General features: G+C 44.1%; 1 protein-coding gene across 1 annotated transcript in view; it reads right to left on the minus strand.

Moving 5' to 3' along the window:
• Nucleotides 1–26,664, minus strand: part of LOC126248752 (solute carrier family 28 member 3-like) — a 464,899-nt gene that overhangs the window by 226,412 nt on the left and 211,823 nt on the right. The window contains exon 3 of the mRNA XM_049950094.1: nucleotides 3,283–3,330. Within this exon, the coding sequence (XP_049806051.1) occupies nucleotides 3,283–3,330 (48 nt within the window). The remainder of the gene's footprint in view (nucleotides 1–3,282; nucleotides 3,331–26,664) is intronic.

Below are 26,664 nucleotides of genomic sequence, written 5' to 3' on the forward strand. Positions count from 1 at the left end.
TGGCTGACTAGTGGGATAAGGATATAATGTAGAACAAAGCGGGAATTATATCAAAATGTCAGAAGTAGTCACAATCAAGCTACAGTAGCCCATTACAAACTGTATTGTAAGGTGCTTAAAATGTTATTAGTAAGGCAAAGAGTATGTGGTATGCAAATAGAATAGCTAATTCACAGGACAAAATTAAAACCATATGGTCAGTTGTGAAGGAAGTGTCTGGTCGGCAGCAGAAGATCGACGATGTGAAGTCAGTTCCTAGTAAAAATATTACTCTGATAAATCAGATACATGTACAGTATTTAACAATCATTTTCTGAGCATTGGTGTTGAATTAAATAAAAATTTAGTTTGTAGAGGGAATCATGTAACTTTCTTGGCATATGCCTTTCCGAGATTGATGTCTGAAGTACTCCTCTGGGATACAGACAAGAGGGAGATTGAGTCAATAATTAAATCACGGGAGACTAAGGACTCTCATGGTTATGATGGATGGAGTGTCTAGCAGAATATTAAAGTACTGTGCTGCACATTTTAGCCCTGTATTTTGCCATATTTGTAATTTTTTCTTTAGGAATGGTCAGTTTCCTGAATAATTAAAGTGCTCAGTAGTAAAGCCGCTTTATAAAAAGGGAGAAAGGGATAATGTAGATAATTTTAGACCCATTTCTATTCCATCAGTGTTTGCAAAAGTAATTGAAAAGGCTGTGTATGCAAGGATAATAGATCATTTTATATCACACGATTTGCTATCAGATGTACAGTTCGGCTTTAAAAGTCGTTTAACAACTGAAAATGCTATATTCTCTTTTCTCTGTGAGGTGCTGGATGCGTTAAACAAAAGGTTTCGAGCGCTTGGCATATTTTTTGATTTAACTAAAGCATTTTATTGTGTTGATCACAAAATGTTGCTCCAGAAGCTGGACCATTATGGAATATGGGGAGTAGCTCACAATTGATTCACCTTTTACTTTAGCAACAGAAACAGACAGCAAAAGGTCATTATTCACAATGTTGAGAATGGTTGTGATATGGAGTCTGAGTGGGTTACAGTCAAATGTGTGTGTGTGGGGGGGCGGGGGGGGGGGGCAGGGGGGGGGGAGTGCCCCAGGGATCAGTGTTGGGGCCACTCCTGTTCCTTATTTATATAAATGATATAGCCTCAAGTATTACGGGTAACTCTAAAATATTTCTGTTTGCTGATGACACTATCTTGGTAGTAACGGATATTGTGTGCAACATTGCCTCGGTTTCAAATAGTGCAGTACACGACCTAAGTTCATGGCTTGTAGAAAATAAACTAACGCTAAATCACAGTAAGACTAAGTTTTTACAGTTTCTAACACACAATTCAACAAAACCAGACGTTTTAATTTCACAGAACAGGCATATGATTAGTGAAACAGAACAGTTCAAATTTCTAGGTGTTCAGACAGATAGTAAGCTGTCGTTGAAAGCCCACGTTCAGGATCTTGTTGAAGGACTTAATACTGCCATTTTTACTATTCGAACGGTATCTGAAATGAGTGATCGTTCGAGACGAAAATTAGTCTACTTTGCTTATTTTCATTCGCTTATGTCGTATGATATTATATTTTGGGGTAACTCTTTCCATTCTAAAAAGATATTTTTGGCTCAGAAACGGACGATTCGGGCAATAAGTGGTGTAAGTTCACGAACCTCTTGTCGACCCCTGTTCACGAGTCTCGATATTTTGACATTGGCCTCTCAATATATATATTCCTTACTGTCATTTCTTGTTAACAATATTAGCTTATTCCCAAGAATAAGCAGCTTTTACTCGGTTAATACTCGGCAGAAATCAAACCAGCATTTGGATCGGACTTCCTTAACTCTTGTGCAGAAAGGTGTGCAGTATACTGCTGCATCCATTTTCAATAAGCTACCACACGAATTCAAAACTGTTAGCAGTAATCCACGCGCTTTCAAATCGAAACTGAAGAGTTTCCTCATGGGTCACTTCTTGTATTCTGTCGAGGAGTTCCTTGAAAAATTAAGCTTATTTTTGTTGTATTGTTGATTGCGTTTACTTATGGAATGACTTTTTTCGGGTTCATAAACATTTATTTTTATTTGTTATTACTTTTATGTTGTAATTTCATGTACTGACACGTTCCATGACCTTGGAGATTTGCTCCTCAATTTGGTCCTACGGAACTTCATGTGTAAATAAGTAAAATAAATATGTTGCCGAGAGACTGGCACGCAATCAGTCGCTACAAAATTACGATTGATGAATTCTGGCGTGAAGCTGAAGTTGCATGGAATGACGTACCCTTTTCTGCCGTCCAAACTCCATTCAGCACTGAATGAGATTTTCACTCTGCAGCCGAGTGTGCGCTGATATGAAACTTCCTGGCAGATTAAAACTGTGTGCAGGACCGAGACTCGAACTCGGAATCTTTGTCTTTCGCGGGCAAGTGCTCTACCAAGGCAAAGGTCCCGAGTTCTAGTCTCAGTCCGGCACACAGTTTTAATCTGCCAGGAAGTTTCATATCAGCGCACACCGCTGCAGAGGGAAAATCTCATTCTGGAAACATCCCCAAGGCTATGGCTAAGCCATGTCTCCGCAATATCCTTTCTTTCAGGAGTGCTAGTTCTGCAAGGTTCGCAGGAGAGCTTCTGTAAAGTTTGGAAGGTAGGAGACGAGATACTGGCAGAAGTAAAGTTGTGAGGACAGGGCGTGAGTCGTGCTTGGGTATCTCAGACGCCGGCACGGTAGCTCAGCGTGTTCGGTCGGAGGGCTGCATGCTCTCTGTAATACAAAACTGAGTCAAAGAATCAACGATCCACTTGAACGGATGTCTTGTGACGGCCGCCCAGACCAAACGCTACGAGCAATATCGAACAAAATGGATAAAAAGATGGTAGAGCACTTGTCCGCGAAAGGCAAAGGTCCCGAGTTCGAGTATCGGTCCTGCACACATTTTTAATCTGCCGGGAAGTTCCACTCAGCACTATTCACAGCCGGATTAGTTTCACTGTTGTTTTGCCGGCGATGGCCGCTCGGTGTACCAAATTTCGTATCCTATAGAGTCTCAAACGACCTTCACAATTAATCATGTATTCTTACTACTATGCCGTACACGCACGGTAAGCAAAATTTTGTTATTTACACTTTCTTTCCTTATGTTGCAATTTTAACAGCCAGCAATGTAAAAGTACAACTGATATAAGGTGTAGCAGGCGCTATAAATCTACGGACTACAAACTAGGTCTGTCAGGTGATCAAGATGATGGGGTAGTCGTGTAGACCGTACTCACCACAAGCTCCAGTGCAGCCTCGGACGGTACTGACGAGTTGGCCGCCACCTGCAACAACAATTCGGTATGTGGGATGTATTTTTACAGATACTGGTTTGCTGGCTTTGGGACGAGACTACCAAATGTAGCTGGCTTCGATCGTATTCCTAATCGTATCTCCGTCTACGCAGCCTTCCACAAGTGAATTAATGAACAGAAAGCAGTGTACAAAGCGCGAAAGAAATATTTGTGCCCATGATCCTGTATACAACTACTCGTATTTCAACATACAACTACACTAATCCAAAATAAGAAATCAAATAAAATGTTTCTTGTGGTGGCCATTTTTGTAGTCGTTGTATACACAGTACAGAGCTGCATCGCATCCACGTCACAACAGATGAGCCGGCCGTTGTGGCCGAGCGGTTCTAGGCGCTTCAATCTGGAACCGGGCGACCGATACGGTCGTACGTTCAAATCCTGCCTCGGGCATGGATGTGTGTGATGTCCTTAGGTTAGTTAGGTTTAAGTAGTTCTAAGTTCTAGGGGACTGATGACCTCAGATGTTCAGTTCCATAGTGCTCAGAGCCATTTGAACCACAACAGATGTTCAAAGCGGCCTCCAAGAGATTGCAGGTGATAGGGATAGTATCGGTTGTCATGCAGGATACAGATAATCATACTTTGGCTTACACCATTTTGGTGGGCAACTTGCCTGGAGCTTGCATTATTGTTCGCCTCAGCATCTTGTAGAACCCGGTCCAACAAATCTGGTGTACCATAGTCCGCCGCCTCACTGCACCTTCGTCTGTGTGAAAGGACCCATGATCACACGAACGTCCAGAAAGGGTTGAAATGTTGTGTGATGTGGTTGGTACCTGTGAGGGTACTTGGTTTGGTATACCCGTGCTGCCTCTCGACTGTTTCCGTCTGCTTGGCCGTACACAACCACCATCTCAGCTTGTTTCCGACATGAATACCAGACCATTCTGCTTCTTACAGTACGCAGCGTCAATTACACAGCCCGCATCACACAAACGGAACACATGGCACGTCGCTAGAGCAACTTTCATCCGTCAACGCTATCTACCGTGACAAAGATGTATTTCCGGACATACGTTCGTAGGACCTTTCTTCCTCTATTTACAGTCAGAAATCTCGTTAACTAATCAATACTTCCTTCGTGTTACAACAATAACTAGTCAGCTAGACATACTCTGTACGAATAGGCATTGCCGTCTTGAAAACTGATTTCTCATCCTCACTCTAGTAGGTTAGTTTAAGACGGCGTACCCAACCTCTGAGTGGTCGCAGTCCCGAGCGGGAAACGAGCATCAAACGTCCGTCTCCAGAACAGCCTTTCAGGAGTATTAGATGTATGGCAACGTGTACGTGGTTCTCTAGAGATCTTTGTAGAATGAGAATAGCTGTCGATGTCACCACTGATAAGAAGAAGAGGTTTACTCACGAGCCCTACACGTATGTTACTTTAGCGAAATGCAAACATTTTTCTGCCAACCGCTCTTGCAGTTACAGGGCAGTTAGGTCAGTGACATCTATATCTGCAGGTAGCTGATTCGATTAGGCGCATCTGACTCGTCTACCTCTCACGCAAATGTACTGATCAGCAGTTGTTATCCATGAAGGATTTTTCACTAACTTGAACTGGTTCTACGACTAAACAAGAAAGTCGGATCCACTTTTCACGTCGGTTTCAATGCTTGCAATTCCTGCACGTGCGAGACATTTACCTACGACGTTTTGAAACGGTAGCTAGACTTGGATATGTGACCAAGTAGTACATACTACGAGCCCATCATTTTACCTACCACTTACATTAATATATTATACGATCCCAGAAAACACTTTATTTTACTTAAACACTGGTTATAGTACTGTTGCGAAATTTTTCCACCCTGCAGCGGAGTGAGCGCTGATATGAAACTTCCTGGCAGATTAAAACGGTGTGGGTAAGCCATGTGTCTACAGTATCCTTTCTTCAAGAAGTGCTAGGCCCGCAATTTTCGCACAAGAACTGTGCAGTTTGAAAGGCATAAGACGAGGTTCCGGCAGGAGTAAAGCTGTGAGGAGGGGTCGCGAATAGTCCTTGGATAGCTCAGTTAGTAGAGCACTTGCCCAAAATAGGCAAAGGTCCCGAGTTCGAATCTCCGTTCGGCACACAGTTTTAATCTGAAAGGTAGTTTTAGTTATTATGCTGATTATCCCTACAAGTGGTGATGCAGATAAAACAGACTACCAAAAATATTTCCACAACGAATAAATACATCTAGGTGCGATTTACATTAATCTATAGTGGACAAAGTCACGAATTTTCTACCGAAATTATTGCGCAGTGTAATTGAGAAAGTTCCATAGATGTTAGGTGGTCGTGGAAGCCCTACTATAAGGCTGTTTCCAGTGCCACAGAGAAAAACATATGATTCCTAGAAACAGCGTTATAGTACGGCTTCCACGACCTAACATCTATGGAACTTTATCGATTATACTGCACAATAAAATTAAAGCACCAATTTTTTGAAATGCAGTCTTCTCTCACAATGCAATATAAATGTTCGAAATTCGCTGTAACATGCGTACAACCTTCCTCTGTAATGATGCAAAAGCCGGCGCCCTGCAATACGACCGTCGGGTTCTGAGACGCTTCTAACAGCAAGGTGTCGACGCTTGAAAAAATAAGGTCAGAGCTCAGAAATTTTTGTGCGATGTAAAGTGGGTTAACGTTGTCACAATGCCAGCAAATATCAGTACAGTTCCATCCAACGCCACCGCGGTCGTGTCACACCATGGGAAGGTCGTCCCACCTCCTCTTACGCACATCTCACCCCTTCTCTTCACGCCTCGGCTGTAGTGGCCACAACCGCGACCCTCAACGTTGAAGTCATTGTTTTCTTCTGCGTGACCGAGGCAAACAATCTGGATTCACCGCTACTCAGAATCGACACGAAAAAGCAGCAGTAGGCGTCACAAATGGCATCAGTGAAACCAGTCCTTCCCCTGGGGAAATCATTTTCACTTGTTTCACTGTCTGAAACAACAGTTGGCCGTGTAATGTGCAACAGGGCTACGTTCTTGGCAACCTTTGACGCTGCTGACATCTCCCATATGATTTGACCCTTGTCTAAGGATATCATCGATCTGCAACTCCATTGAATATGATCTCATCTCGTTGGAGTGTAGTGAACACAATTTTTTTCTGGTATTCGGGTGGAACCACTATGGACCGTCAAAACCAGTCGTCGAAATCTAAACATGATCCACTGCATAAAAGTGTGTTTATTCCTTATCATCCCCCATTTCTTGCACAAGTAAAACAGCAAAGTGTCCCTCCAAGACCCCCAGATCGACAACACCATCAGTGCCACATGTGCATCTTTGTTGAGCACTTTAAAAAACCCAACCACTGGTTCCTACCAACTGGCGGTATAAGCAACCCTTTGAACACCCTTCAGATTTCGCATGTGGCCGGAGGTGCTATTGTCGAGAGGGTTTCCTGTCCCGCTGGTTGGTACAATTCGGTAGATGAGTGTCTCTTTACTGAGACATTTTTAAAGTGACCAACAAAGGTTTGCGGAAGTGTGTTCCCGAATTGGGAGCGGTCAGGAACGTCGTCTTGTTACACAGTGCACTGAGAACTGTCATTTTCGACTCTGAAATATGTGAAAAGGAACGCACCTAGGGAAGGACTGGTTTCACTGATGCTCTTTATGACATCTACTGAGGATTTTTCGTATCGATTCTGAGCAACAGTGCGTTCTAAATCTGTTTTGTTAGCCAGTCATAAGAAAACTACTGGATTTCAACGATGGGGGTCGCAATTCTGACCCCCATCGCTGAGGCGCCAAGAGAAAAATGGTTCAAATGGCTCTGAGCACTATGGGACTTAACATCTGAGGTCATCAGTCCCCTAGAACTTAGAACTAATTAAACCTAACTAACCTAAGGACATCACACACACCCATGCCCCAGGCAGGATTCGAACCTGTGACCGTAGCGGTCGCGCGGTTCCAGACTGAAGCGCCTACAACCGCTCGACCACACTGGGCGGCTGTCAAGAGAAGGGGAGTGATTTGGGTAAGGGGGCGGGGGAGCTGCAACGGCCTTTGCACCGTGTGACACGACCACGGAGGCGTTGGGCAGTGCATTGTGACATAATCAGACCAACTTCTGAGCTCTGGCCTTTTTTTCTTGCATGTGTGGTCGACACGTTGCTGTTTTGATGCCTCATAGAGCCCTTTGGTGACGTTACAACGCGCAATTTCTTTATCGCACTGGGATAAAATGACGGAGTTTCAAAATAATGGCCATTTAATTTTACTGCACTATAATAACAAGATAACAGAGCCAAACACCGTCGTACACTTCCCGGAGGAGGGAGCCCCATAAACATCTGTCCTGCTGTATCAAGTGTAAACAAACAGGTAATTCAGGCACTGTTTGTGTGTTTATTACTATGGTTGTTAAATGAATTACTCAAAATGTTGACCTTGAGCACCGATCCATCCTATAACGTGATTCTGGGTAGACAGTACTGCACAATGAATTTCATCTCGGCTTAGTGCAACACAGTAGCGTATTATACAGCGTTTCATGTCTTCTGAAGTCGTCGGCCGGCCGCGGTGGTCTCGCGGTTCTAGGCGCGCAGTCCGGAGCCGTGCGACTGCTACGGTCGCAGGTTCGAATCCTGCCTCGGTCATGGATGTGTGTGATGTCCTTAGGTTAGTTAGGTTTAAGTAGTTCTAAGTTCTAGGGGATTGATAACCACAGCAGTTGAGTCCCATAGTGCTCAGAGCCATTTGAACCATTTTTTTTTGAAGTCGTCGGTATTTTTTTGTAGACCTCTTCTTCAATTTTTCCCAGAGATAAAAGTTTAGAATCGCTAAGTTTAGTGAGCACAGAAGCCATTTGTTTTTCAGCGTACGACTGATACAACTATTTTCACTTGTTCTTTAAGAAGGTCTGTAATTATTTTTACGGAATGGGTAGGAGATCTGTCATGTTAGTACATTTATATTCAGAAGGATGTCTTCGATAGCTGTGATAGCATATCTCTGAGGAACTGCAGATACTTATAACTTTTTAGTGTTCCATCAATAAGAAAAGTGCAAATGGTATCATTCTTGAAAAGCCCACATTACACATTAATAAACCAATGTCGTTGTTTATCCACTTCTCTCAGCCAATGTGCATTTTCAGCCGACCAGTACTACATATTACGAAGATGATATGTGCATGGTTTGTAAACGATGCTTCATACACAAACAAAATATTGTATAGAAACGCCAGATCGCTTTGCAGTTTTCGTAGCCACCATTCTGAGAACTATAAACGATCCTGAAAGTCATTACCACGAAGCGTCGGAATACGTATTGTCTTCGCAGAACACTACTTTGCCTGATCCCATAAGCACATTCAAACAGCGTCGTAGTAGCATGTGTATTGTTTGTTACCACTTCTAAAGCATTAGTTGCATTTCTGTCATCAGATGCTGTTTATTTTCGTTGGTTTATTTTATACTTCCCACTTTTTTTTCCTTTATTGAATTTCGATTCCCCCCGAAGAGGGCGGGCTGGCAGCAGCTTAGTACGCTGCTCTTCAGCCTACAGAATTTTTAAAACATAAGAAGAAGATAAGAAACAATAAAAACACGCGATAAAACGGTGACTTAAATTGTAAAACGGCGGAAAATTGTGGAAAGTTAAAACATAACAAAGGGGGGGGGGGGCGATGCTAATAAAATATACACAAAGCAGACAGGTAAAATAGTGGACAGACAATTAAAAACCACGGCGACAGTCTGGTTTCTGTTCGCAAGAGATATAAAAGTCACACCCAGCGACAGTATGATGTCTGTTCGCAACACTTCAGAAACGCACAACACTTAACAATCACTGGAAACACTGCAGTAAAAAGTTGGCAAGAAAATGACACACCACAGCCAAGGGCAGATGGGGGCCGTCCTGGACAGATGAGGGGAAAAAAAAGGGGGGGGGAGGAGAGGAAAAACGAAAGGGGGGAGGGGGGACGACGGAGGGAAAGGACTCATAGGGAGGGGGGGGTCCCACTTTCAGTTTCCTGATCTTTTTAAAAAAATGTTTGAGACGACAGATCGTGTGAGATTTACACAATAGGATACTTAACAGCAAACAACCACACTGCTGCTGTAACAGTCTGGCGACGTTAGTCATAATACACTTTTTCGAATGTCGTGCATACGAGGACGTGCTGAAAAGTAATGCCTCTGAATTTTTTGTTCTGTTCTCAAAATCGTTTAAGGTATTACGTGTCATGCATATTGCTCGATCGACTTTCCTGCTTCGCTGACACAAGTTGCAACCCTTTACCGCTAGAGGGCTCCAGATTGTAGTGCGTGACATGGATGTGTGTAATGTTACTGTGTCGTTGCGTGAGAAACAAAGTGTTGTAACTGAGTTTCTAACCGCAGAAGAGTTCCTCCACACATGGAGCACTCTCTCCTTCAGCATGACAATGCAGACCACACACGAGCGCTGGGACAACTGCAACAATCTAACGCCTAGTCTTCAACGTCATCAGGTCCGAATGGAATCCCAATTACGTTTTACAAACAGTTTTCTACGGCATTGGCCATTACCTAGCTTGCATTTATCGCGAATCTCTCGCCCAGCACAAGGTCCCAAGCGACTGGAAAAACGCGCAGGTGACTCCTGTATATAAAAAGGATAAAAAATGGACCCTCAAAATTACTTACCAATACCCCAACTTCGGTTTGCTGCAGAATTCTTGAACATATTCTCCCTTCGAATATAATAAATTTTCTTGATACTGAGAATCAGCATGCTTTTAGAATGCATTGCTCGTGCGAAACTCAGCTTGCCCTTTTCTCACATGGGCAACAGGGCAACAGGCGGATTCCATAGTCCTAGATTTCCGCAAAGAATTTGATACGGTGCCCCATTGCACGCTGTTAACGAAGGTTCGAGCATATGGAATAAGTTCACATATATCTAAGTGGCTCGAAGACTTCTTAAGTAATAGAACCCAGTATGTTGTCCTCGACGGCGACATCTGCACAAGGGTATCGTCAGGTGTGCCCCAGGGAAGTGTGATAGGAGCGTTGTTGTTCTCTGCATACTTAAATGATTTGGCTGATAGGGTGGGCAGCAGTCTGCGGTAGTTTGTTGATGATGTTGTGGTGTGCGGTAAGGTGGCGAAGTTGAGTGACTTTAGGAAGATGCAATACGACTTAGACAATATTTCTAGCTGGTGTGATGAATGGCAGCTAGCTCCAAATGTGGTAGAATGTAAGATAATGCGGATGAGTAGAAAAAACAAACCTGTAATGTTCGGATACAGTATAAGTAATGTACTGCTTCACACTGCCACGTCGTTTAAATATCTGAGCGTAGCGTTGGAAAGCGATCTGAAGTGGAACGAACATGTGAGGCCTGTGGCATGGAATGCGAATGGCCGACTTGGGTTTACTGGAAGAATTTTAGGAAAGTTCGGTTGATCCGTAAAGGAGACCGCATGTAGGACGCTGGTGCGACCTATTCTTGGATACTGCTCCAGTGTTTGGGATTCGTACCAGATCGGATTTAAGGAAGACATCGAAGCAATTCAGAGGCGGGCTGTTAGATTTGTAACCGGTAGGTTAGAACAAGAGATAAGTGTTACGGAGATGCTTCAGGGACTCAAACGGCAGTTCCTGGAGGGAAGGCGACGTTCCTTTCGAAGAACACTGCTGAGAAAATTTAGAGAACCAGCATTTGAAGCTGACTGCCAAATGACTCTACTGCCACCAAAATACCTCGCGCGTAAGGACCACGAAGATCAGATACGAGAAATTAGGGCTCATACGGATGTACATAGATAGTCGTTTTTCTCTCGCCCTATTTGCGGGTGGAACAGGAAAGGAAATGACTAATGATGGTACAGAGTACTCCCCACCACGCACCATACGGTGGCTCGCGGACTATTGATGTATAATAGATCACAGTCCATAATGTCCCGACTAGACCCATTCGATTTTCATCCGTTACCAAAAATTAAATGAAGACCTTCGAGGACTTCACTTTGCTAGTGATGAGGCGATGCAAGTGGAGGTGAGGTTATGGTTCCATCAATAAGTCAATCATTCTGCAGTGACGGTACCAACAAACTGGTCTTTCATTGGGAGAAACGTGTTCGTTGACACGGTGACTATGTTGAGAAAAAATAGGTAGATATGAAGAACAGAAATCCAGAATGCCAATAAAGTTTTTAATTTAAAAAGCTTTAACAGTCTTCACATAAGAAATTCGTAGACGTTACTTTTCAGTATTCGCTCCTATTTCGGAAGTCTGACTAGCTTCATGAGCAACTTATCTGATCGCTACAACAACGGGGTCAGACTGATAGGTTTAATGCGCACAGTGCCACACACACACTTTACAAAAAAAATGGTTCAAATGGCTCTGAGCACTATGGGACTTAACATCTGTGGTCATCAGTCCCCTAGAACTTAGAACTACTTAAACCTAACTAACCTAAGGACATCACACACATCCATGCCCGAGGCAGGATTCGAACCTGCGACCGTAGCAGTCGCGCGTTTCCGGACTGAGCGCCTAGAACCGCTAGACCACCAAGGCCGGCACACTTTACCTTAGTTTCATATTTGCTTATATTTGGTACAGTAGGGAAAATGTTTGTGAGACTTCTGATGATAGGATAAGTCATTTGCGGTGTTGTTGTCTTATTACTATTTGATTACGATCCACTCATGTTCCGTTGCTGAAGTCACTCAAAGACTCTTTCCAATGCAACAAAAAGTGCACAGTATCATAAAAAACCAAATTCAATATCATAAATTAGCAGCTGCAGGGTTTGGACAAAAATACAGAAACATCACGAGAAATGTATGTACCGAACATAAATGAAGATTTTTGGTCATCCTGTGGTTGGTGCTTCCGTAACCAAGGGAGCAGATGTGTTTGATGTATCAAGAGGTGTCTTGTCGAAGATTTATAATACATATAGGAAAAGCAGGAAATTTCATCCGCTAAGTCACAACGCGGACGAAGGTGGGTGTTGAGTGACCGTGACAGATGGTCATTGAAGATGGTTGTGACGAAAAATAATAGGATGACAGCTGAGAAAATCACTGCAGAATTGAATGTGGCACAAAAATGACATGGAGGGTGCTCCGTAAACTAGGAATGCAAGGCGAGCTGGAAATCCAAAACCACATATTAGTGATGCAAATGTCTGTAAGAGGATAACGTGTTGCCAAAGCCATTAAAACTGGACTATGGAAAAATAGCAGAAACTCATTTGGTCGCATGAATCTTGTTGTGCACTGTTTCTAACTTCTGACCGAGTTTAAGACCCAAGGCTATATCGTCATTCCATGGGATCCATGGTTATTCCACAAGGTCGCATTACTGCCAACGATTACGTGATCATTTTAGCTAATCAGATCCGTCCCATGGTACAATATTTGTTCCCCAATGGTGATGATGTGTTCCAAAAGAGGGCCCCTGTTCACACAGCTCGCATCGCCTAGGACTGGTTTTGTGAGCACGAGAATGAATTGTTGCATCTCACCTGGCCAGCACAGTCACCAGATCTCAGTATCATTGAGTCTTTGTGGTCTGCTTTGGAGAGAAGGGTGCATGACGGCTATACACCTCCATCATCGTCACCCGAACTTGAAACTAATTTGTAGGAAGAATGGTATAAGATTCCCTTTAAAATTATACAGGACCTGTATTTATCCATTCCGAGACGACTGGAAGCTGTTTTGAATGTCAACAGGTTTCCTACACAGTACTGGACACGGTAATGTGTTGTGGTTTTGTTGTTTCAATATTTTTGTCCTTCCCCTGTATAAAGTTAAGAATTACTTATGTATGTTAGTAAATTAGCCACATTATTCTCCACAAAAAAGTAAAACCTACAGCTTGATAAATTTACTCGTTTTTTATATATTTTGGATGGCCTGTATTAGCTGCGTCACCATGTATATACACTCTTTCTGTGGTTTTGCGTCCGTTCGAAGATCGAAAGATCGATCTATAGCGGCATCTTCTTCCCTCTAACAAGTTTGAAGCATATATGTAGTATTTCAGCCTTAAATTTACTTCCTTATCTATCTGTGTTAGTACTATCTACATCCAAGTGACTGAGACTCCTCAGTTTTTCTTCGATTCCATATGTCTGTATGAAAACTCCACTGCGTCTGGACAAAATAGTCTCACTTCGAAAATGTGTCTCTCCGCGGTTCAATCTACATATAAATTGTTTATGAAAATTGTTTATGAGGTAGTAAAGCAAATGGCAATATCCAATTCCTCGCCTTGTTTGAAACATCTTTCATTTAGACACTCCCTCTGAGAACCTCCAGTATTGTATTGTATTGTACTGTATGGATCTGGGGACCTGTATCCTACGTATATCTCGCGAAGGGACCATGAGGATAAAATCAGAGAGATTAGAGCCCACACAGAGGCATACCGACAATCTTTCTTTCCATGAACAATACGAGACTGGAATAGAAGGGAGAACCGATAGAGGTACTCAAGGTACCCTCCGCCACACACCGTCAGGTGGCTTGCGGAGTATGGATGTAGATGTAGACGGAGAGACTTCGTCCCCGCTGTAGCCCTCGGTGGTTCACAACTCCACAACAGGCCACAGCAGTCCACTCACCCCACCGCCGCCCCACACCGAACCCAGGGTTATTGTGTTGTTCGGCCCCCAGTGGACCCCCCCTCCCCCCGGGACGTCTCACACCAGACAAGTGTAAACCCAGTGTTTCCGTGGTAGAGTAATTATGGTGTACGCGTACGTGGAGAAAGTGTTTGCGCAGCAATCGCCGACATAGTGTAACTGAGGCGGAATAAGGGGAACCAGCCCGCATTCGCCGAGGCAGATGGAAAACCGCCTTAGAAACCATTCACAGACTAGCCGGCACACCGGACCTCGACATTAATCCGATGTGTGGATACGAGCCGTGAACCGGCACGCCTTTCCCGCCCAGAAATCAGTGCGTTAGACCGCACGACTAACCGTCCGGGCACCTCCAGTATTAGTCATTACTCGAAAATTTCCGGTTAAGTTAGTATGATGGAACACAGCAGTTTTACAGCTTCCACTGGATATTGTAGCCTCTAATTTTCTTGGATCAATGAAGCATAATTGAAAGCAACTATATTATTTGCACGGGAAAGAGAAAGGGATGAGTAAGCAGGGCAGTGATTGAAGACGCAGAGACAAAGTCCATAGCTCGTATGCATACTCGGTCAAATCCTTGAAGCGGCACAGTACTGTGAGGTGGCAGCACTCCAAATGACACAGCAAGGGAAGTACCTGTGCTGAGAAAACTGAGTTACCAGACGATCGGTAGTGTTATCACTGTGGAAAGGTGTTCATGCCTCATTGTCGGAGCTGTATCAAGAGGTGACTTGGATGTGAAAAACAATTTTCAACAGCTTTCGCGATATAAAAGAAATCGTGCCCTTCGACAGGCTTTAAGGCGGAACAGTGTGCAGGAACATCATCTGCAGAATAACCATGGCGCAAAATGCAGCGAAGTATCGAGGGTAAGTAAGTAAAGATAGCGCATTTATTATAGTACTCAAATATTAGCATACAGAAGAGAAAAACTGGATAAACTCTAGAGTATGAGGACAATAGGCATTCTGAGTCACAGCCCACGTTCTGGCAACTTCATAAAAAAAATAAATCGCCTAATGACCTTTGACTCTGGGTTGCCCACATTCAGAGGTAGCACTGCAGTGGTGGGATGACGTCATCAGTAGCGTAGGGTACTTCTTGCCATTGTTCTGTGTCAGAGATTGCTCCTGTCATAGCATGTGCTGTCAGTTTTATAGAAAAACATTCCCTAATGATCTGGGTTCCCCACATGCAGAGTCAGTGATACAGCAGCTGGATGACATCAATGGTGGACAGTACGTTTTACTAATTGCGTGTGACAGAAGATTCTTCGTATCACTGTTGCGTAATAGAGGATGTATCATACTGAAATTGCATGGCAGAGAGTGCTTGCTAGCAATGTTGCATGGTGGAGGGTGCTTCCTACCAATTTTTTATGACAAAAAGTGCTCTGTAACGATGTTGCATGGGAGACGATGCATCCTACCACAGTTGTGCTGCTGAGAGTAGTAATTCACTCTACTTTTCTAGTAGCTGATGTTGGACAGAACTGAAATAGTATCCTAACACGTTACGTACGCATTTTAGCACAGATATTACACACATATAGCCCTACTCCCACATGCATATAACATCAGGGAGACTCTGCTAAGATGTGTATGTATGGTGTTAGAACACTGTTTGAGTTCTCCAAGATGTCAGCTACTAGAAAAATACAATAAATTACTACCTGGTAGCTGACATCCCCTATTAGGTTGTTGTATACACACTTCACCTTCTGGTGTTGTTCACCCACTTTGACGCTATTTCCAAGTGTCTGATATTTCGCCAGGTCGGCGCAAATGCACGTGCGCTTTCTCACACAAGCTGAGACCTGCTAGATTTCCAAGCGTATCATAATCGCAGAGTCTACGTAAACGCACGTGCGAGTCAGTCCCTGCTTTCTCAATCCAGGACACTGCCAAATTAGGATTGGTTCCCTAGAATAATGTTTTTACGCAGATCTTAAGAAAAAGAAGCAATGTATCGAACATACTTAAAACATTCCCTGTTACAGAATTTTAAAAAAAATAGATTGTGAACTGGAATACTTGGCGGAAACACTTGCCACAAAGGAAGAACGGCTAGTTGAAATAATAGTAACCCTTGTTTATGATCTATATGTATATGTATTAAATTGAGATGTTAAAACAACTGCTCAGTACACAATTTCATAGAAGTGTCATGTAGATTCCATTGTGTGACGGCATAAGTCAGTCAGTCATTACCAAATGTATGTTAATCTGTAAGTTTGATCACTAGTACGAGTAAGTGGCCCACGTGTATTTTGTACTGTTACAGAAGAAATCTTAACGTATTGTGATAAATAACGCACGAAATTGTTAATGTTAATGTAAGTGGTTATGTAGATAACGTATTATATTTGTTTCTTGGTTATACTTGTGTGTTAAGAATATATGCAAATTAAGTAATACGCTACATTAAAGATCACGGCGAAACGTTCCATTTTCAGTACGCTTTGTGTGCTAAAGTGTCGGAAAATGGCTCTGAGCACTATGGGACTTAACAGCTATGGACATCAGTCCCCTAGAACTTATAACTACTTAAACCTAACTAACCTAAGGACAGCACACAACACCCAGCCATCACGAGGCAGAGAAAATCCCCGACCCCGCCGGGAATCGAACCCGGGAACCCGGGCGTGGGAAGCGAGAACGCTACCGCACGACCACGAGATGCGGGCAAAGTGTCGGAAAAGATGACGTCAATGCATAAATATACTATAGATATTGATATTATTTAGTAGTGAATGTTGAAACAAAAAAGGTGGTTTGGTACACCAGCGGAACATAGCCTAAGTTCAAAAGTAATGGAAAACTGTTTTAGCCAGTCAGTAACGTCAATTACATTTTTCTAACGTAGAACATAATGCATTATCGTCTTCCCCCCATAAAATTGTGCTTGGTCAGGTGATGGAAGTTCATGTTCGTACAATCAGTTCATACCCTTATTTAGGCCTAAGAGGAACGGTCAGCTATTATTGTTTTGCCAGGTTCACATTTTATTTTAGCCACATGTGTTAACAATAATGCAGACCATTTACAGGGTAACAATTATTCAACTACTGGAAAAAAACGTAAATTAGTTACAAACTCGGGTGTGCACACACTTTATTCAACATGTAAACGTCACTCCAGATATTCGGACTTCGGTTATGACATGTTCGATATGCTTTCCATCATTGGCGATGATGTGGCGCAGATGAATAGCGAAATTCTGCATGATCCGCTAAAGTGTCGGAACATCCATGCTGTCGATGACATCCTGGATGACTGTTTTCAGCTCAGCAATGGTTTTGGGATTAATGCTGTACAGCCCCCCCCCCCCCCCCCCCCCCATCATTCAAAATTGGTAGGGAGCACTCTGTGCCATACACCTTCAGTATGCACCCTGTGCCACACAGAACCGGTATGAAGCACCTTACCTCATATAAAATTGGTAAGAAGCACCCCCTGCAACATAACATCTTTATGAAGCACGCCCCAATACATAAAATCAGTACAAAGCACCTCTTGCCATATAATATTGATATGAATACCCTCTGCCATGCAACATCAATATGAAACACCCTCTGCCATGAAATACTGGTATGAAGTACTTTCTGCCGTGTAACATAAGTAAGAATCACCCTCTACCATGCAACGTTGATAAAAAGCAAGCTCTACCGTGCAACATTGGTAAGAAGCACCTTCCACCACTGATGACATCCTGCCGCTATAGCCCTGCCACTGCGTGTGGGCAGCCCAGAATGGTTCTGTTGTCTATCTCCAATGTTGGCAACAGACACTGCGACAGAAGCACCATCTCCAACATAAGACTGGTTCGAAATACCCCCGCCGTTGATAACATCATTGCCGCGCGGGATTAGCCGAGCGGTCTAGGGCGCTGCAGTCATGGACTGTGCAGCTGGTCCCGGCGGAGGTTCGAGTCCTCACTCGGGCATTGGTGTGTGTGTTTGTCCTTAGGATAATTTAGGTTAAGCGGTGTGTAAGCTTAGGGACTGATGACCTTAGCAGTTAAGTCCCATAACATTTCACACACAACATATATTTTTTTTTTATAACATCATTCTGCCGCGACAGCCCTGCCCCTAGATGCTGGCGATCCAGATCATTGCAGTGTTTCTCCTGGGAAATTGGTGGTAGACATTGACAACAACACCCTCTGCTACTCAACATCAGTAACAAACACCCTTTGCCATTTGATGACGTCATGCTGCCTCCACAGCCCTACCCCTGCATGTAGACAACCAGAAGGTCAAAGATCATTAGGGAATTTTTATTCTACAAAGTTAGCGGAACAAGGGTTGTGGCCCAGAATTCCTGTTGCCTTCCTTATCTCGAGTAGACTATTTACTGATATTCTCTTTAACCACCTACAACAACTACCTTTGACAAAATGAAGGAGCCGTTAAGAAGAACATCCTTTATTGCTGCAGAACTTCTATAAGAGGCTAACCACGAGCATAACATAAAAAAAACTGAGGATGCTGCCCTGAAGTTCCCTCAAAGAAGGAATCGATGCATGAGGCTGCAGGGAAACTTTGGTGATCAAACCTAAACGTCTACTATTACTGTTTCCACTGAACTCCTTTTATGAATTTATCTGTAATTTATGAGTTATTTTAAAAAAAAAACTGTCTAAAAGCAACGTCCATGAACATCGAATTACTGACTACCCTGTTTAGGCAATATTGAAATGCCTGAGGTTGCAGCTGCTCGAAGTTCATATCTATTCTGCATTTTCTCCCCCCTCCTAACAAGTAAACACGAAAATATTCCTGTCCACAGTATGGTGAAGTTACTCGGTATCGCACGAAAAGTAAATTTGTATCAGAAAAATTGAACTTGACATGTCGTCACGTGCTGTCTAAATTTCTTCGTTACAGTTTTTTGAGAACAATTTATCACTCGTGATATATATTGGGTATATATTGCATGTCATTTTCCTTCGTTTCGGCAACACATTGTACATCAACAATGGGGGAAAACACTGTGCTTAAGCAGTACACGTACTGTCGTGAAATTATCCACAACGAACTACCGCGTTGCTATCTGCCTCTCGCCACTACCACCTCTCCAACGGCGATCCCCTCTTTTTTTGTACAGCACTTCCCAAAGTTTTATACCTGTACTTTTACTGTCGGATTTTAAGATGTCCTTCACAACAAATGTTATAACCAATTTTAAAACTGATATGTGAGAAATAACATTTATTAGTAGTTATCCGTAAAAATCAACAATGAAGTTAATACGATATTCCAGTTCCTATGTTGTTTCGTACATGTATGCATGTCCGAAGGAACATTGCGTGGTACTTGTTAACAGCCCGTGCACTGCTTGGTTCAAATGGCTCTGAGCACTATGGGACTTAACTTCTGAAGTCATCAGTCCCCTAGAACTTAGAACTACTTAAACCTAACTAACCTAAGGACATCACACACATCCATGCCCGAGGTAGGATTCGAACGTGCGACCGTAGCGGCCGCGCGGTTCCAGACTGTAGCGCCTAGAACCGCTCGGCCACGTCTGCCGGCCCGCGCACTGCAGTATCGTATTTATCCGCCGATGCCAGGCAGCGACTTTCAATTGAAATGTCATCCCCCTGTACGGGAATTACACAGTGTGTGCGCGTGCAGTTTATGATGCATCGACGACGACATAGGGATGTTTGTGTCTGGCCGTTGGTCGTGTACGGATAGCCAAGGCGCTTAAGGTGACTGTTCGAATGCGGGAAATCCGGATTGGAGTCTCAGTCCCCAACAGATTTTAACTGTCCCCCTTGCATTATACAGGGTGTTACAAAAAGGTACGGCCAAACTTTCAGGAAACATTCCTCACACACAAAGAAAGAAAATATGTTATGTGGACATGTGTCCGGAAACGCTTACTTTCCATGTTAGAGCTCATTTTATTACTTCTCTTCAAATCACATTAATAATGGCATGGAAACACACAGCAACAGAACGTACCAGCGTGACTTCAAACACTTTGTTACAGGAAATGTTCGAAATGTCCTCCGTTAGCGAGGAAACATGCATCCACCTTCCGTCGCATGGAATCCCTGATGCGCTGATGCAGCCCTGGAGAATGACGCATTGTATCACAGCCGTCCACAATAAGAGCACGAAGAGTCTCTACATTTGGTACCGGGGTTGCGTAGACAAGAGCTTTCAAATGCCCCCATAAATGAAAGTCAAGAGGGTTGAGGTCAGGAGAGCGTGGAGGCCACGGAATTGGTCCGCCTCTACCAATCCATCGGTCACCGAATCTGTTGTTGAGAAGCGTAAGAACACTTCGACTGAAATGTGCAGGAGCTCCATCGTGGATGAACCACATGTTGTGTCGTACTTGTAAAGGCACATGTTCTAGCAGCACAGGTAGAGTATCCCGTATGAAATCATGATAACGTGCTCCATTGAGCGTAGGTGGAAGAACATGGGGCCCCAATCAAGACATCACCAACAATGCCTGCCCAAACGTTCACAGAAAATCCGTGTTGATGACGTGATTGCACAATTGCGTGCGGATTCTCGTCAGCCCAAACATGTTGATCGTGAAAATTTACAATTTGATCACGTTGGAATGAAGCCTCATCCGTAAAGAGAACATTTGCACTGAAATGAGTATTGACACATCGTTGGATGAACCATTCGCAGAAGTGTACCCGTGGAGGCCAGTCAGCTGCTGATAGTGCCTGCACACGCTGTACATGGTACGTAAACAACTGGTTCTCCCGTAGCACTCTCCATACAGTGACGTGGTCAACGTTACCTTGTACAGCAGCAACTTCTCTGACGCTGACATTAGGGTTATCGTCAACTGCACGAAGAATTGCCTCGTCCATTGCAGGTGTCCTCGTCGTTCTAGGTCTTCCCCAGTCGCGAGTCATAGGCTGGAATGTTCCGTGCTCCCTAAGACGCCGATCAATTGCTTCGAACGTCTTCTTGTCGGGACACCTTCGTTCTGGAAATCTGTCTCGATACAAACGTACCGCGCCACGGCTATTGCCCCGTGCTAATACATACATCAAATGGGCATCTGCCAACTCCGCATTTGTAAACATTGCACTGACTGCAAAACCACGTTCGTGATGAACACCAACCTGTTGATGCTACGTACTGATGTGCTTGATGCTAGTACTGTAGAGCAATGAGTCGCATGTCAACACAAGCACCGAAATCCTTCAATTGGACCAACTGGCGGTGAATCGAGGAAGTACAGTACATACTAACGAAACTAAAATGAGCTCTAACATGGAAATTAAGCGTTTCCGGACACATGTCCACATAACATCTTTTCTTTATTTCTGTGTGAGGAATGTTTCCTGAAAATTTGCCCGTACTTTTTTGTAACACCCTGTATAGCTGATGGTTGTCCGTATGTCACGCAAATTTACTTAATACCTGGGAATAAATTTGTGAAGTTTGACAAATGCAAGGGTTTTCAGAGATATGTACCATAACATAATGTCGTAAGTGAACATTACTCGCCGCGCGGGAGTAGCCGAGCGGTCCGGGGCGCTACAATCATGGACTGTGCGGCTGATCCCGGCGGAGGTTCGAGTCCTCCCTCGGGCATGGGTGTGTGTGTTTGTCCTTAGGATAATTTAGGTTAAGTAGTGTGTAAGCTTAGGGACTGATGACCTTAGCAGTTAGGTCCCATAAGATTTCACACACATTTGAACATTTGAAAATTACTCACTGTAAAGACACACCAGCTTTCAAACAAGTTTTTACGATACATTAGCCGTGGACCGCGGCAGAATTTAGTCTCTAGCCCTAAGGTCTGGATAACGCTATAAACAACACAAACTGCGGCGCGTCTTTACTTCCTGCATTGTCACGAAGGATATCTACCACATCAAGTATAACAGAGAAAATTGCTACTGCAAAAGCTTTATTAAAAGAACTTAAGAACCTTGTGAAGTTTTCTCGAAGTCTATGCTCTACCATTATTGTTTTCATGAATCTCTTTAGTAGAAAAACAGCATTTGTGACCACATACTTTTATTGAACTGCAGTAGTAAAACAGAAAAAAAATTATTTACTTAAAGGAGAGTGCATCGTAATATCTTATTACATGATAAGTTTTGTTTATTTTACTGTTTTTATACCAGGGAACACCTGCGTCTGTAACATATAGACTGCTACGGTCGCAGGTTCGAATCCTGCCTCGGGCATGGATGTGTGTGATGTCCTTAGGTTAGTTAGGTTTAAGTAGTTCTAAGTTCTAGGGGACTGATGACCACAGATGTTAAGTCCCATAGTGCTCAGAGCCATTTGAATCATTTTGTAACATATAATAATGGAAATGTCCCAACATGTCCAGAACTGTTGCAAAGAAAAAAAAATCTGTACTTGCATGGACAGAAACTTCCAAATCTATTTGTCGCAAGGAGCAAAGTACAGGTAATTAATGCGAGAACCACACTTAATAGTACTTTTCACATCGTACACTCTGACCCTCTTTTTTGCGGTGCAGGCAAAGCAATTATTAACAATCAAGATGTCACGTTTTTCAAATTGCCCATTCTTACAATACGTGGGAAACAAAATGCACAGGTTGTAACGTATCATTCCTTTAGATTCGTAGACTTCCATGCAAAATTACACGTCTAGGTAGAAATATTCACGTATAACATATTTCTTAGATGAAGAGTCGTATTTGTAATAATAAAGCTGTTTCTAATGTTTTATTGCCATCTGATAATGGGAGGACATAAGACCTAGAAACTGATAACCGTTTTATGAGGGACATGATTTTAGGAAGAACTCCGCTTACAGCCGGTAAAACTGTTGTTTATTGAAACGCAACCGGTTTCGCGTAAGGCAAAAGCGGCCCGCACTGAGTCTCTCTTTGTCGTTCATGTGGGCCGCTTTTGCCTTGCCTTGCACCGAGCCACTCTGCTGTCACACTGATACAGGCAAATTTTAAAGAATGGAGCTCGTGTTCTTTACCTTGCGCTCGCCATACTATTGACGACATTCTCTGAATAGAAAATTTTGACTAGAAGCGATGGGTAGGCCTATGATCTTTTAACATTGTGAGTATATTTTAGACATTACTTTATTAATTTTAATATCCACAGTGGTGACAGTGTACTTTGCTCGTTACCATGTAGGTTACACATGATGATGAACCTTTAAGCCGCGAAAACGGTTGTGTTTTAGTAAACAACAATTTTGCCATTTGCAAGCGGATCTTCCTAACATCATGCCTTTCAACAGCTGCGGTTTCCCGGAATATAAAGTAGTTAATGAAGGCCGTTCAGTAAGTAATGCAACATGTTTTTTTTCTTAAAGCAAGTTGCTTTTATTTGGGATTCCAATACAACATATTGTTTTCTTTTGGCTACAAAAGACTATTTTTCAACATAATTTCCGTTGAATGCGTCGGTCTTAACCGCCTCCATTCAGTACGACGACGTTACGTCACAGTACTGGGAGTGGCTCTATGCCTGCATGTTTGGCGGCGGAGCCAACATCTTGCAGCATCAATAACCTCCCCTTCATCCACGTACACTTCCCGCGAAGCGCATCCTTAATTGGATCAAATGTGCGATATCCGGGCTGCAGGGTGGATGAGGAAGAACAGTCCAATGAAGTTTTCTGAGCTCCTCGCGGGTGCACAGACTTGTGTGGGGCGTTCCGTTGTCATGGAGAAAGAGATCGTTTACAAACACTCTAAAGTCATCTCTTCAATTTCCTGGGCATAGTACCATACACTTCAGAGTTGATCGTTGCACCATGAGGGAGGACATCAAACAGAACACCATCGTCATGACTTTACTGGTTGAGGGTGTGGCTTTGAACTTTTTCTTAGGAGGAGACATGGTGTGGCACCACTTCATGGATCACCTATTTCTTCGGTTCGAAGCTATGAACCCATGTTTGATCGCCTGTGACGATGTTCGACAAAAAACTGTTACGATCAGCCTTGTAACGCGCAAGTGATTCCGCCAGATGGCCCTTCGTTGCTCCTCATGGTCTTCTGTAAGGCAGCGAGGTACCCAGCGAGCACACACCTTTGAGTACCCCAACTGGTGAAAGACTGTGTCAGCACTATCAACAGAGACATTCAATTGAGCAGCGAGGTGTTTGATCGAGATCTATCGATCGCCTCGAATAAGAGTGTCCACACGTTTCAACAAAGCCGGAGTCACAGCTCTGCGCAGCTGACAAGCACGCGTGAGATTGGACGGGTCTGAGCGACCTTGTTGAAATGGTGACAGACGCCGTGCCGCGCGACCCACTGTGCTTTTCTTCACTGCCAGGTCTCCATAGACATTCTGCAAGTGCCCGTGGAGAACTGCAATGCTGTAGTTTTCCGCCAAAAAAGTCAATGAAAGCTCTCTGCTTGTAATGAACCTCCATCACAGATGCCATTTTGAAGACTGCGTATAGCGCCACCTCCTACCGGAACTTCATGCAACTACAGGGGCTGAAGTGGGAATATTCCAAGATGACGCGCATCAAATGCAGCATTTTTTCAACAAAAAAGTGGCCTGCATTAACTATTGAATATCTCTCGTACAACCAATCATTTATGAAAGTGATTGGTTGTGGAATATTGGCATATTTGATAATCACCTATGCAGGTTTTACTAAGAAACGGCTGGGTCTCGTAATCTCGTTGTAAAGTGCGTGCCTGAAAACAGGAAGGTCACAGGATCGCAACTCAGCTGGACCACTGAATTCTGAATCTACCTTTAAGCTACCATTCACCCTGTAGCTGCACCACCATTTAGGACAGGAAAAAGTAAGATTCGGTGCAATATTTCTGAGTGCACAAGTTACAGCCAGGCACAGGCCTGTTGACAGTAAGTTACGCTTACCAGTGGCTGCAAAGTAGAATGCAAGGTACAGGCAGGAGGGGCCCACTGGCCCAACCTAGGTGTTTTGAGTACATGACTTGGAGCGGCGCGTTAGCAAAACAGAGGCGCATAGCCGCGTATAAATAGGTGCCGGTTTCCTAACGAGGGGGATTCAAGTGTGGCAGCTCTCCTGGACGGCAGGGCGTGTCACACCACCGGCTACATGCAGCAGCAGATGGGGTGCCAGCGTTTCAGTCCATGGTGGGTCGCTGGTTCGACCCCCTGACGCGAACGCGGGGTTCGCAGCCAGCCAGTGGCAGACCACTCGACGGCTCACTATCGTGGGCAGCCTTGTTGGCTCCCAACACATGCCGGAGGCATCCCGAGGTGAGGGCCGCAGATTTGGTTATCGGATCACAGGCGCTTGTTGTGCCACGACCATAACCACAATGGTGAAGAAGCACGCAGCGGGCCACCCTGTGACCCTGTGGTTCCCCACAAGTGGCGCTGAGGCAACAGGGATGGAGGTCGCTGAGTCAGCTGCCAGTGCATCCTGATGTCATCAAAACTCCACGGCTGTACATGGCCGGCACACCGTAGTACGTTGCATGGGTCGCTGAGGTCGCCCTTCCGTGCCAAGCTGTTTTGCAAACTGCAAAGTGGCGTCCTCGGTATCGCGAGACCCTGTGATGTAGACAGAGAGGAACGCGCCACTGTAGCTGGGAATAATAAAACACTTGAAGATCATGGCTGAGTTTTAATATGGCGCATCCTGACAGTTTCCATCCACGTCTAACTTTCCTCCACCACACGCCAACATCTACATTTGGCAGTGACGGCTACAGCCTCCATGATGTGAAGACTTGCTGGCTATGAACAAAAGGTAGGTTGGATTTCACGTTTAGGCCTCCTTTCTCTGGTAGGATTAGTGGAGTAGGTTAGGAACATGCAGTCAATTGAAACAATTGCACCAGACTGTGGAGCCAGAGGATATTATTATTATTCTATTAAGAAACTGCAGTTCTTGCTTTGGTTTTATTGAGAACAGTTGCTAAATTGTCAAGTAATAATAAAAGTCCAATGTGCATTGCTTTTTGTTCAGTTTGTAATGGTATAAGCCGAGACAGGAGCCCGGTGCTGTATTCATGGCCGGCCGCGGTGGTCTAGCGGTTCTAGGCGCTCAGTCCGGAGCTGCGCGACTGCTACGGTCGCAGGTTCGAATCCTGCCTCGGGCATGGATGTGTGTGATGTCCTTAGGTTAGTTAGGTTTAAGTAGTTCTAAGTTCTAGGGGACTTATGACCTCAGCAGTTGAGTCCCATAGTGCTCAGAGCCATTTGAACCTGTATTCATGGTACCAGTTGCAGCCATCTGAAGCAGTATTTCGCCATACCGACAATAGAGGCCCAGTTTTCCGGGCAATGACTATCCTTTTGGAAATTTCGATGGCACTGGAGTATGCGATAGTTCGTGCCTTCCACATTAACAGAACCCTTTTGCTGTATGTATATCCCCGGGCCAGTCGAGCAGGTTATTGGTAGGGCCGCGTCACGGATCGGCGGTCGCTGTTTATCGGTCTCCAGCTATCATCCATGTAGCAGTTAATGAACAAACGACCGTTGCTGGATGGCCTTCGTCGTCTTTCCATCTGCCTCCACTGCCATCTCTATATGACCACCTGCCGGAGGTCCTTCCGCAGCCCCATGGTCCGGGGTACGAACTGAGGACCTAACATAGCTAATACGTAAGTAGGAATTACTTCCAAGTGAGTAACAACATCAGTGTTCGTGCTGCGGCTTCTAACCAATCGCCGGCCGGTATGGCCGTGCGGTTCTAGGCGCTTCAGTCTGGAACCACGTGACCGCTACGGTCGA

The sequence above is a fragment of the Schistocerca nitens genome, chromosome 3, assembly GCF_023898315.1.
Source record: "Schistocerca nitens isolate TAMUIC-IGC-003100 chromosome 3, iqSchNite1.1, whole genome shotgun sequence".
Taxonomy (NCBI): domain Eukaryota; kingdom Metazoa; phylum Arthropoda; class Insecta; order Orthoptera; family Acrididae; genus Schistocerca; species Schistocerca nitens.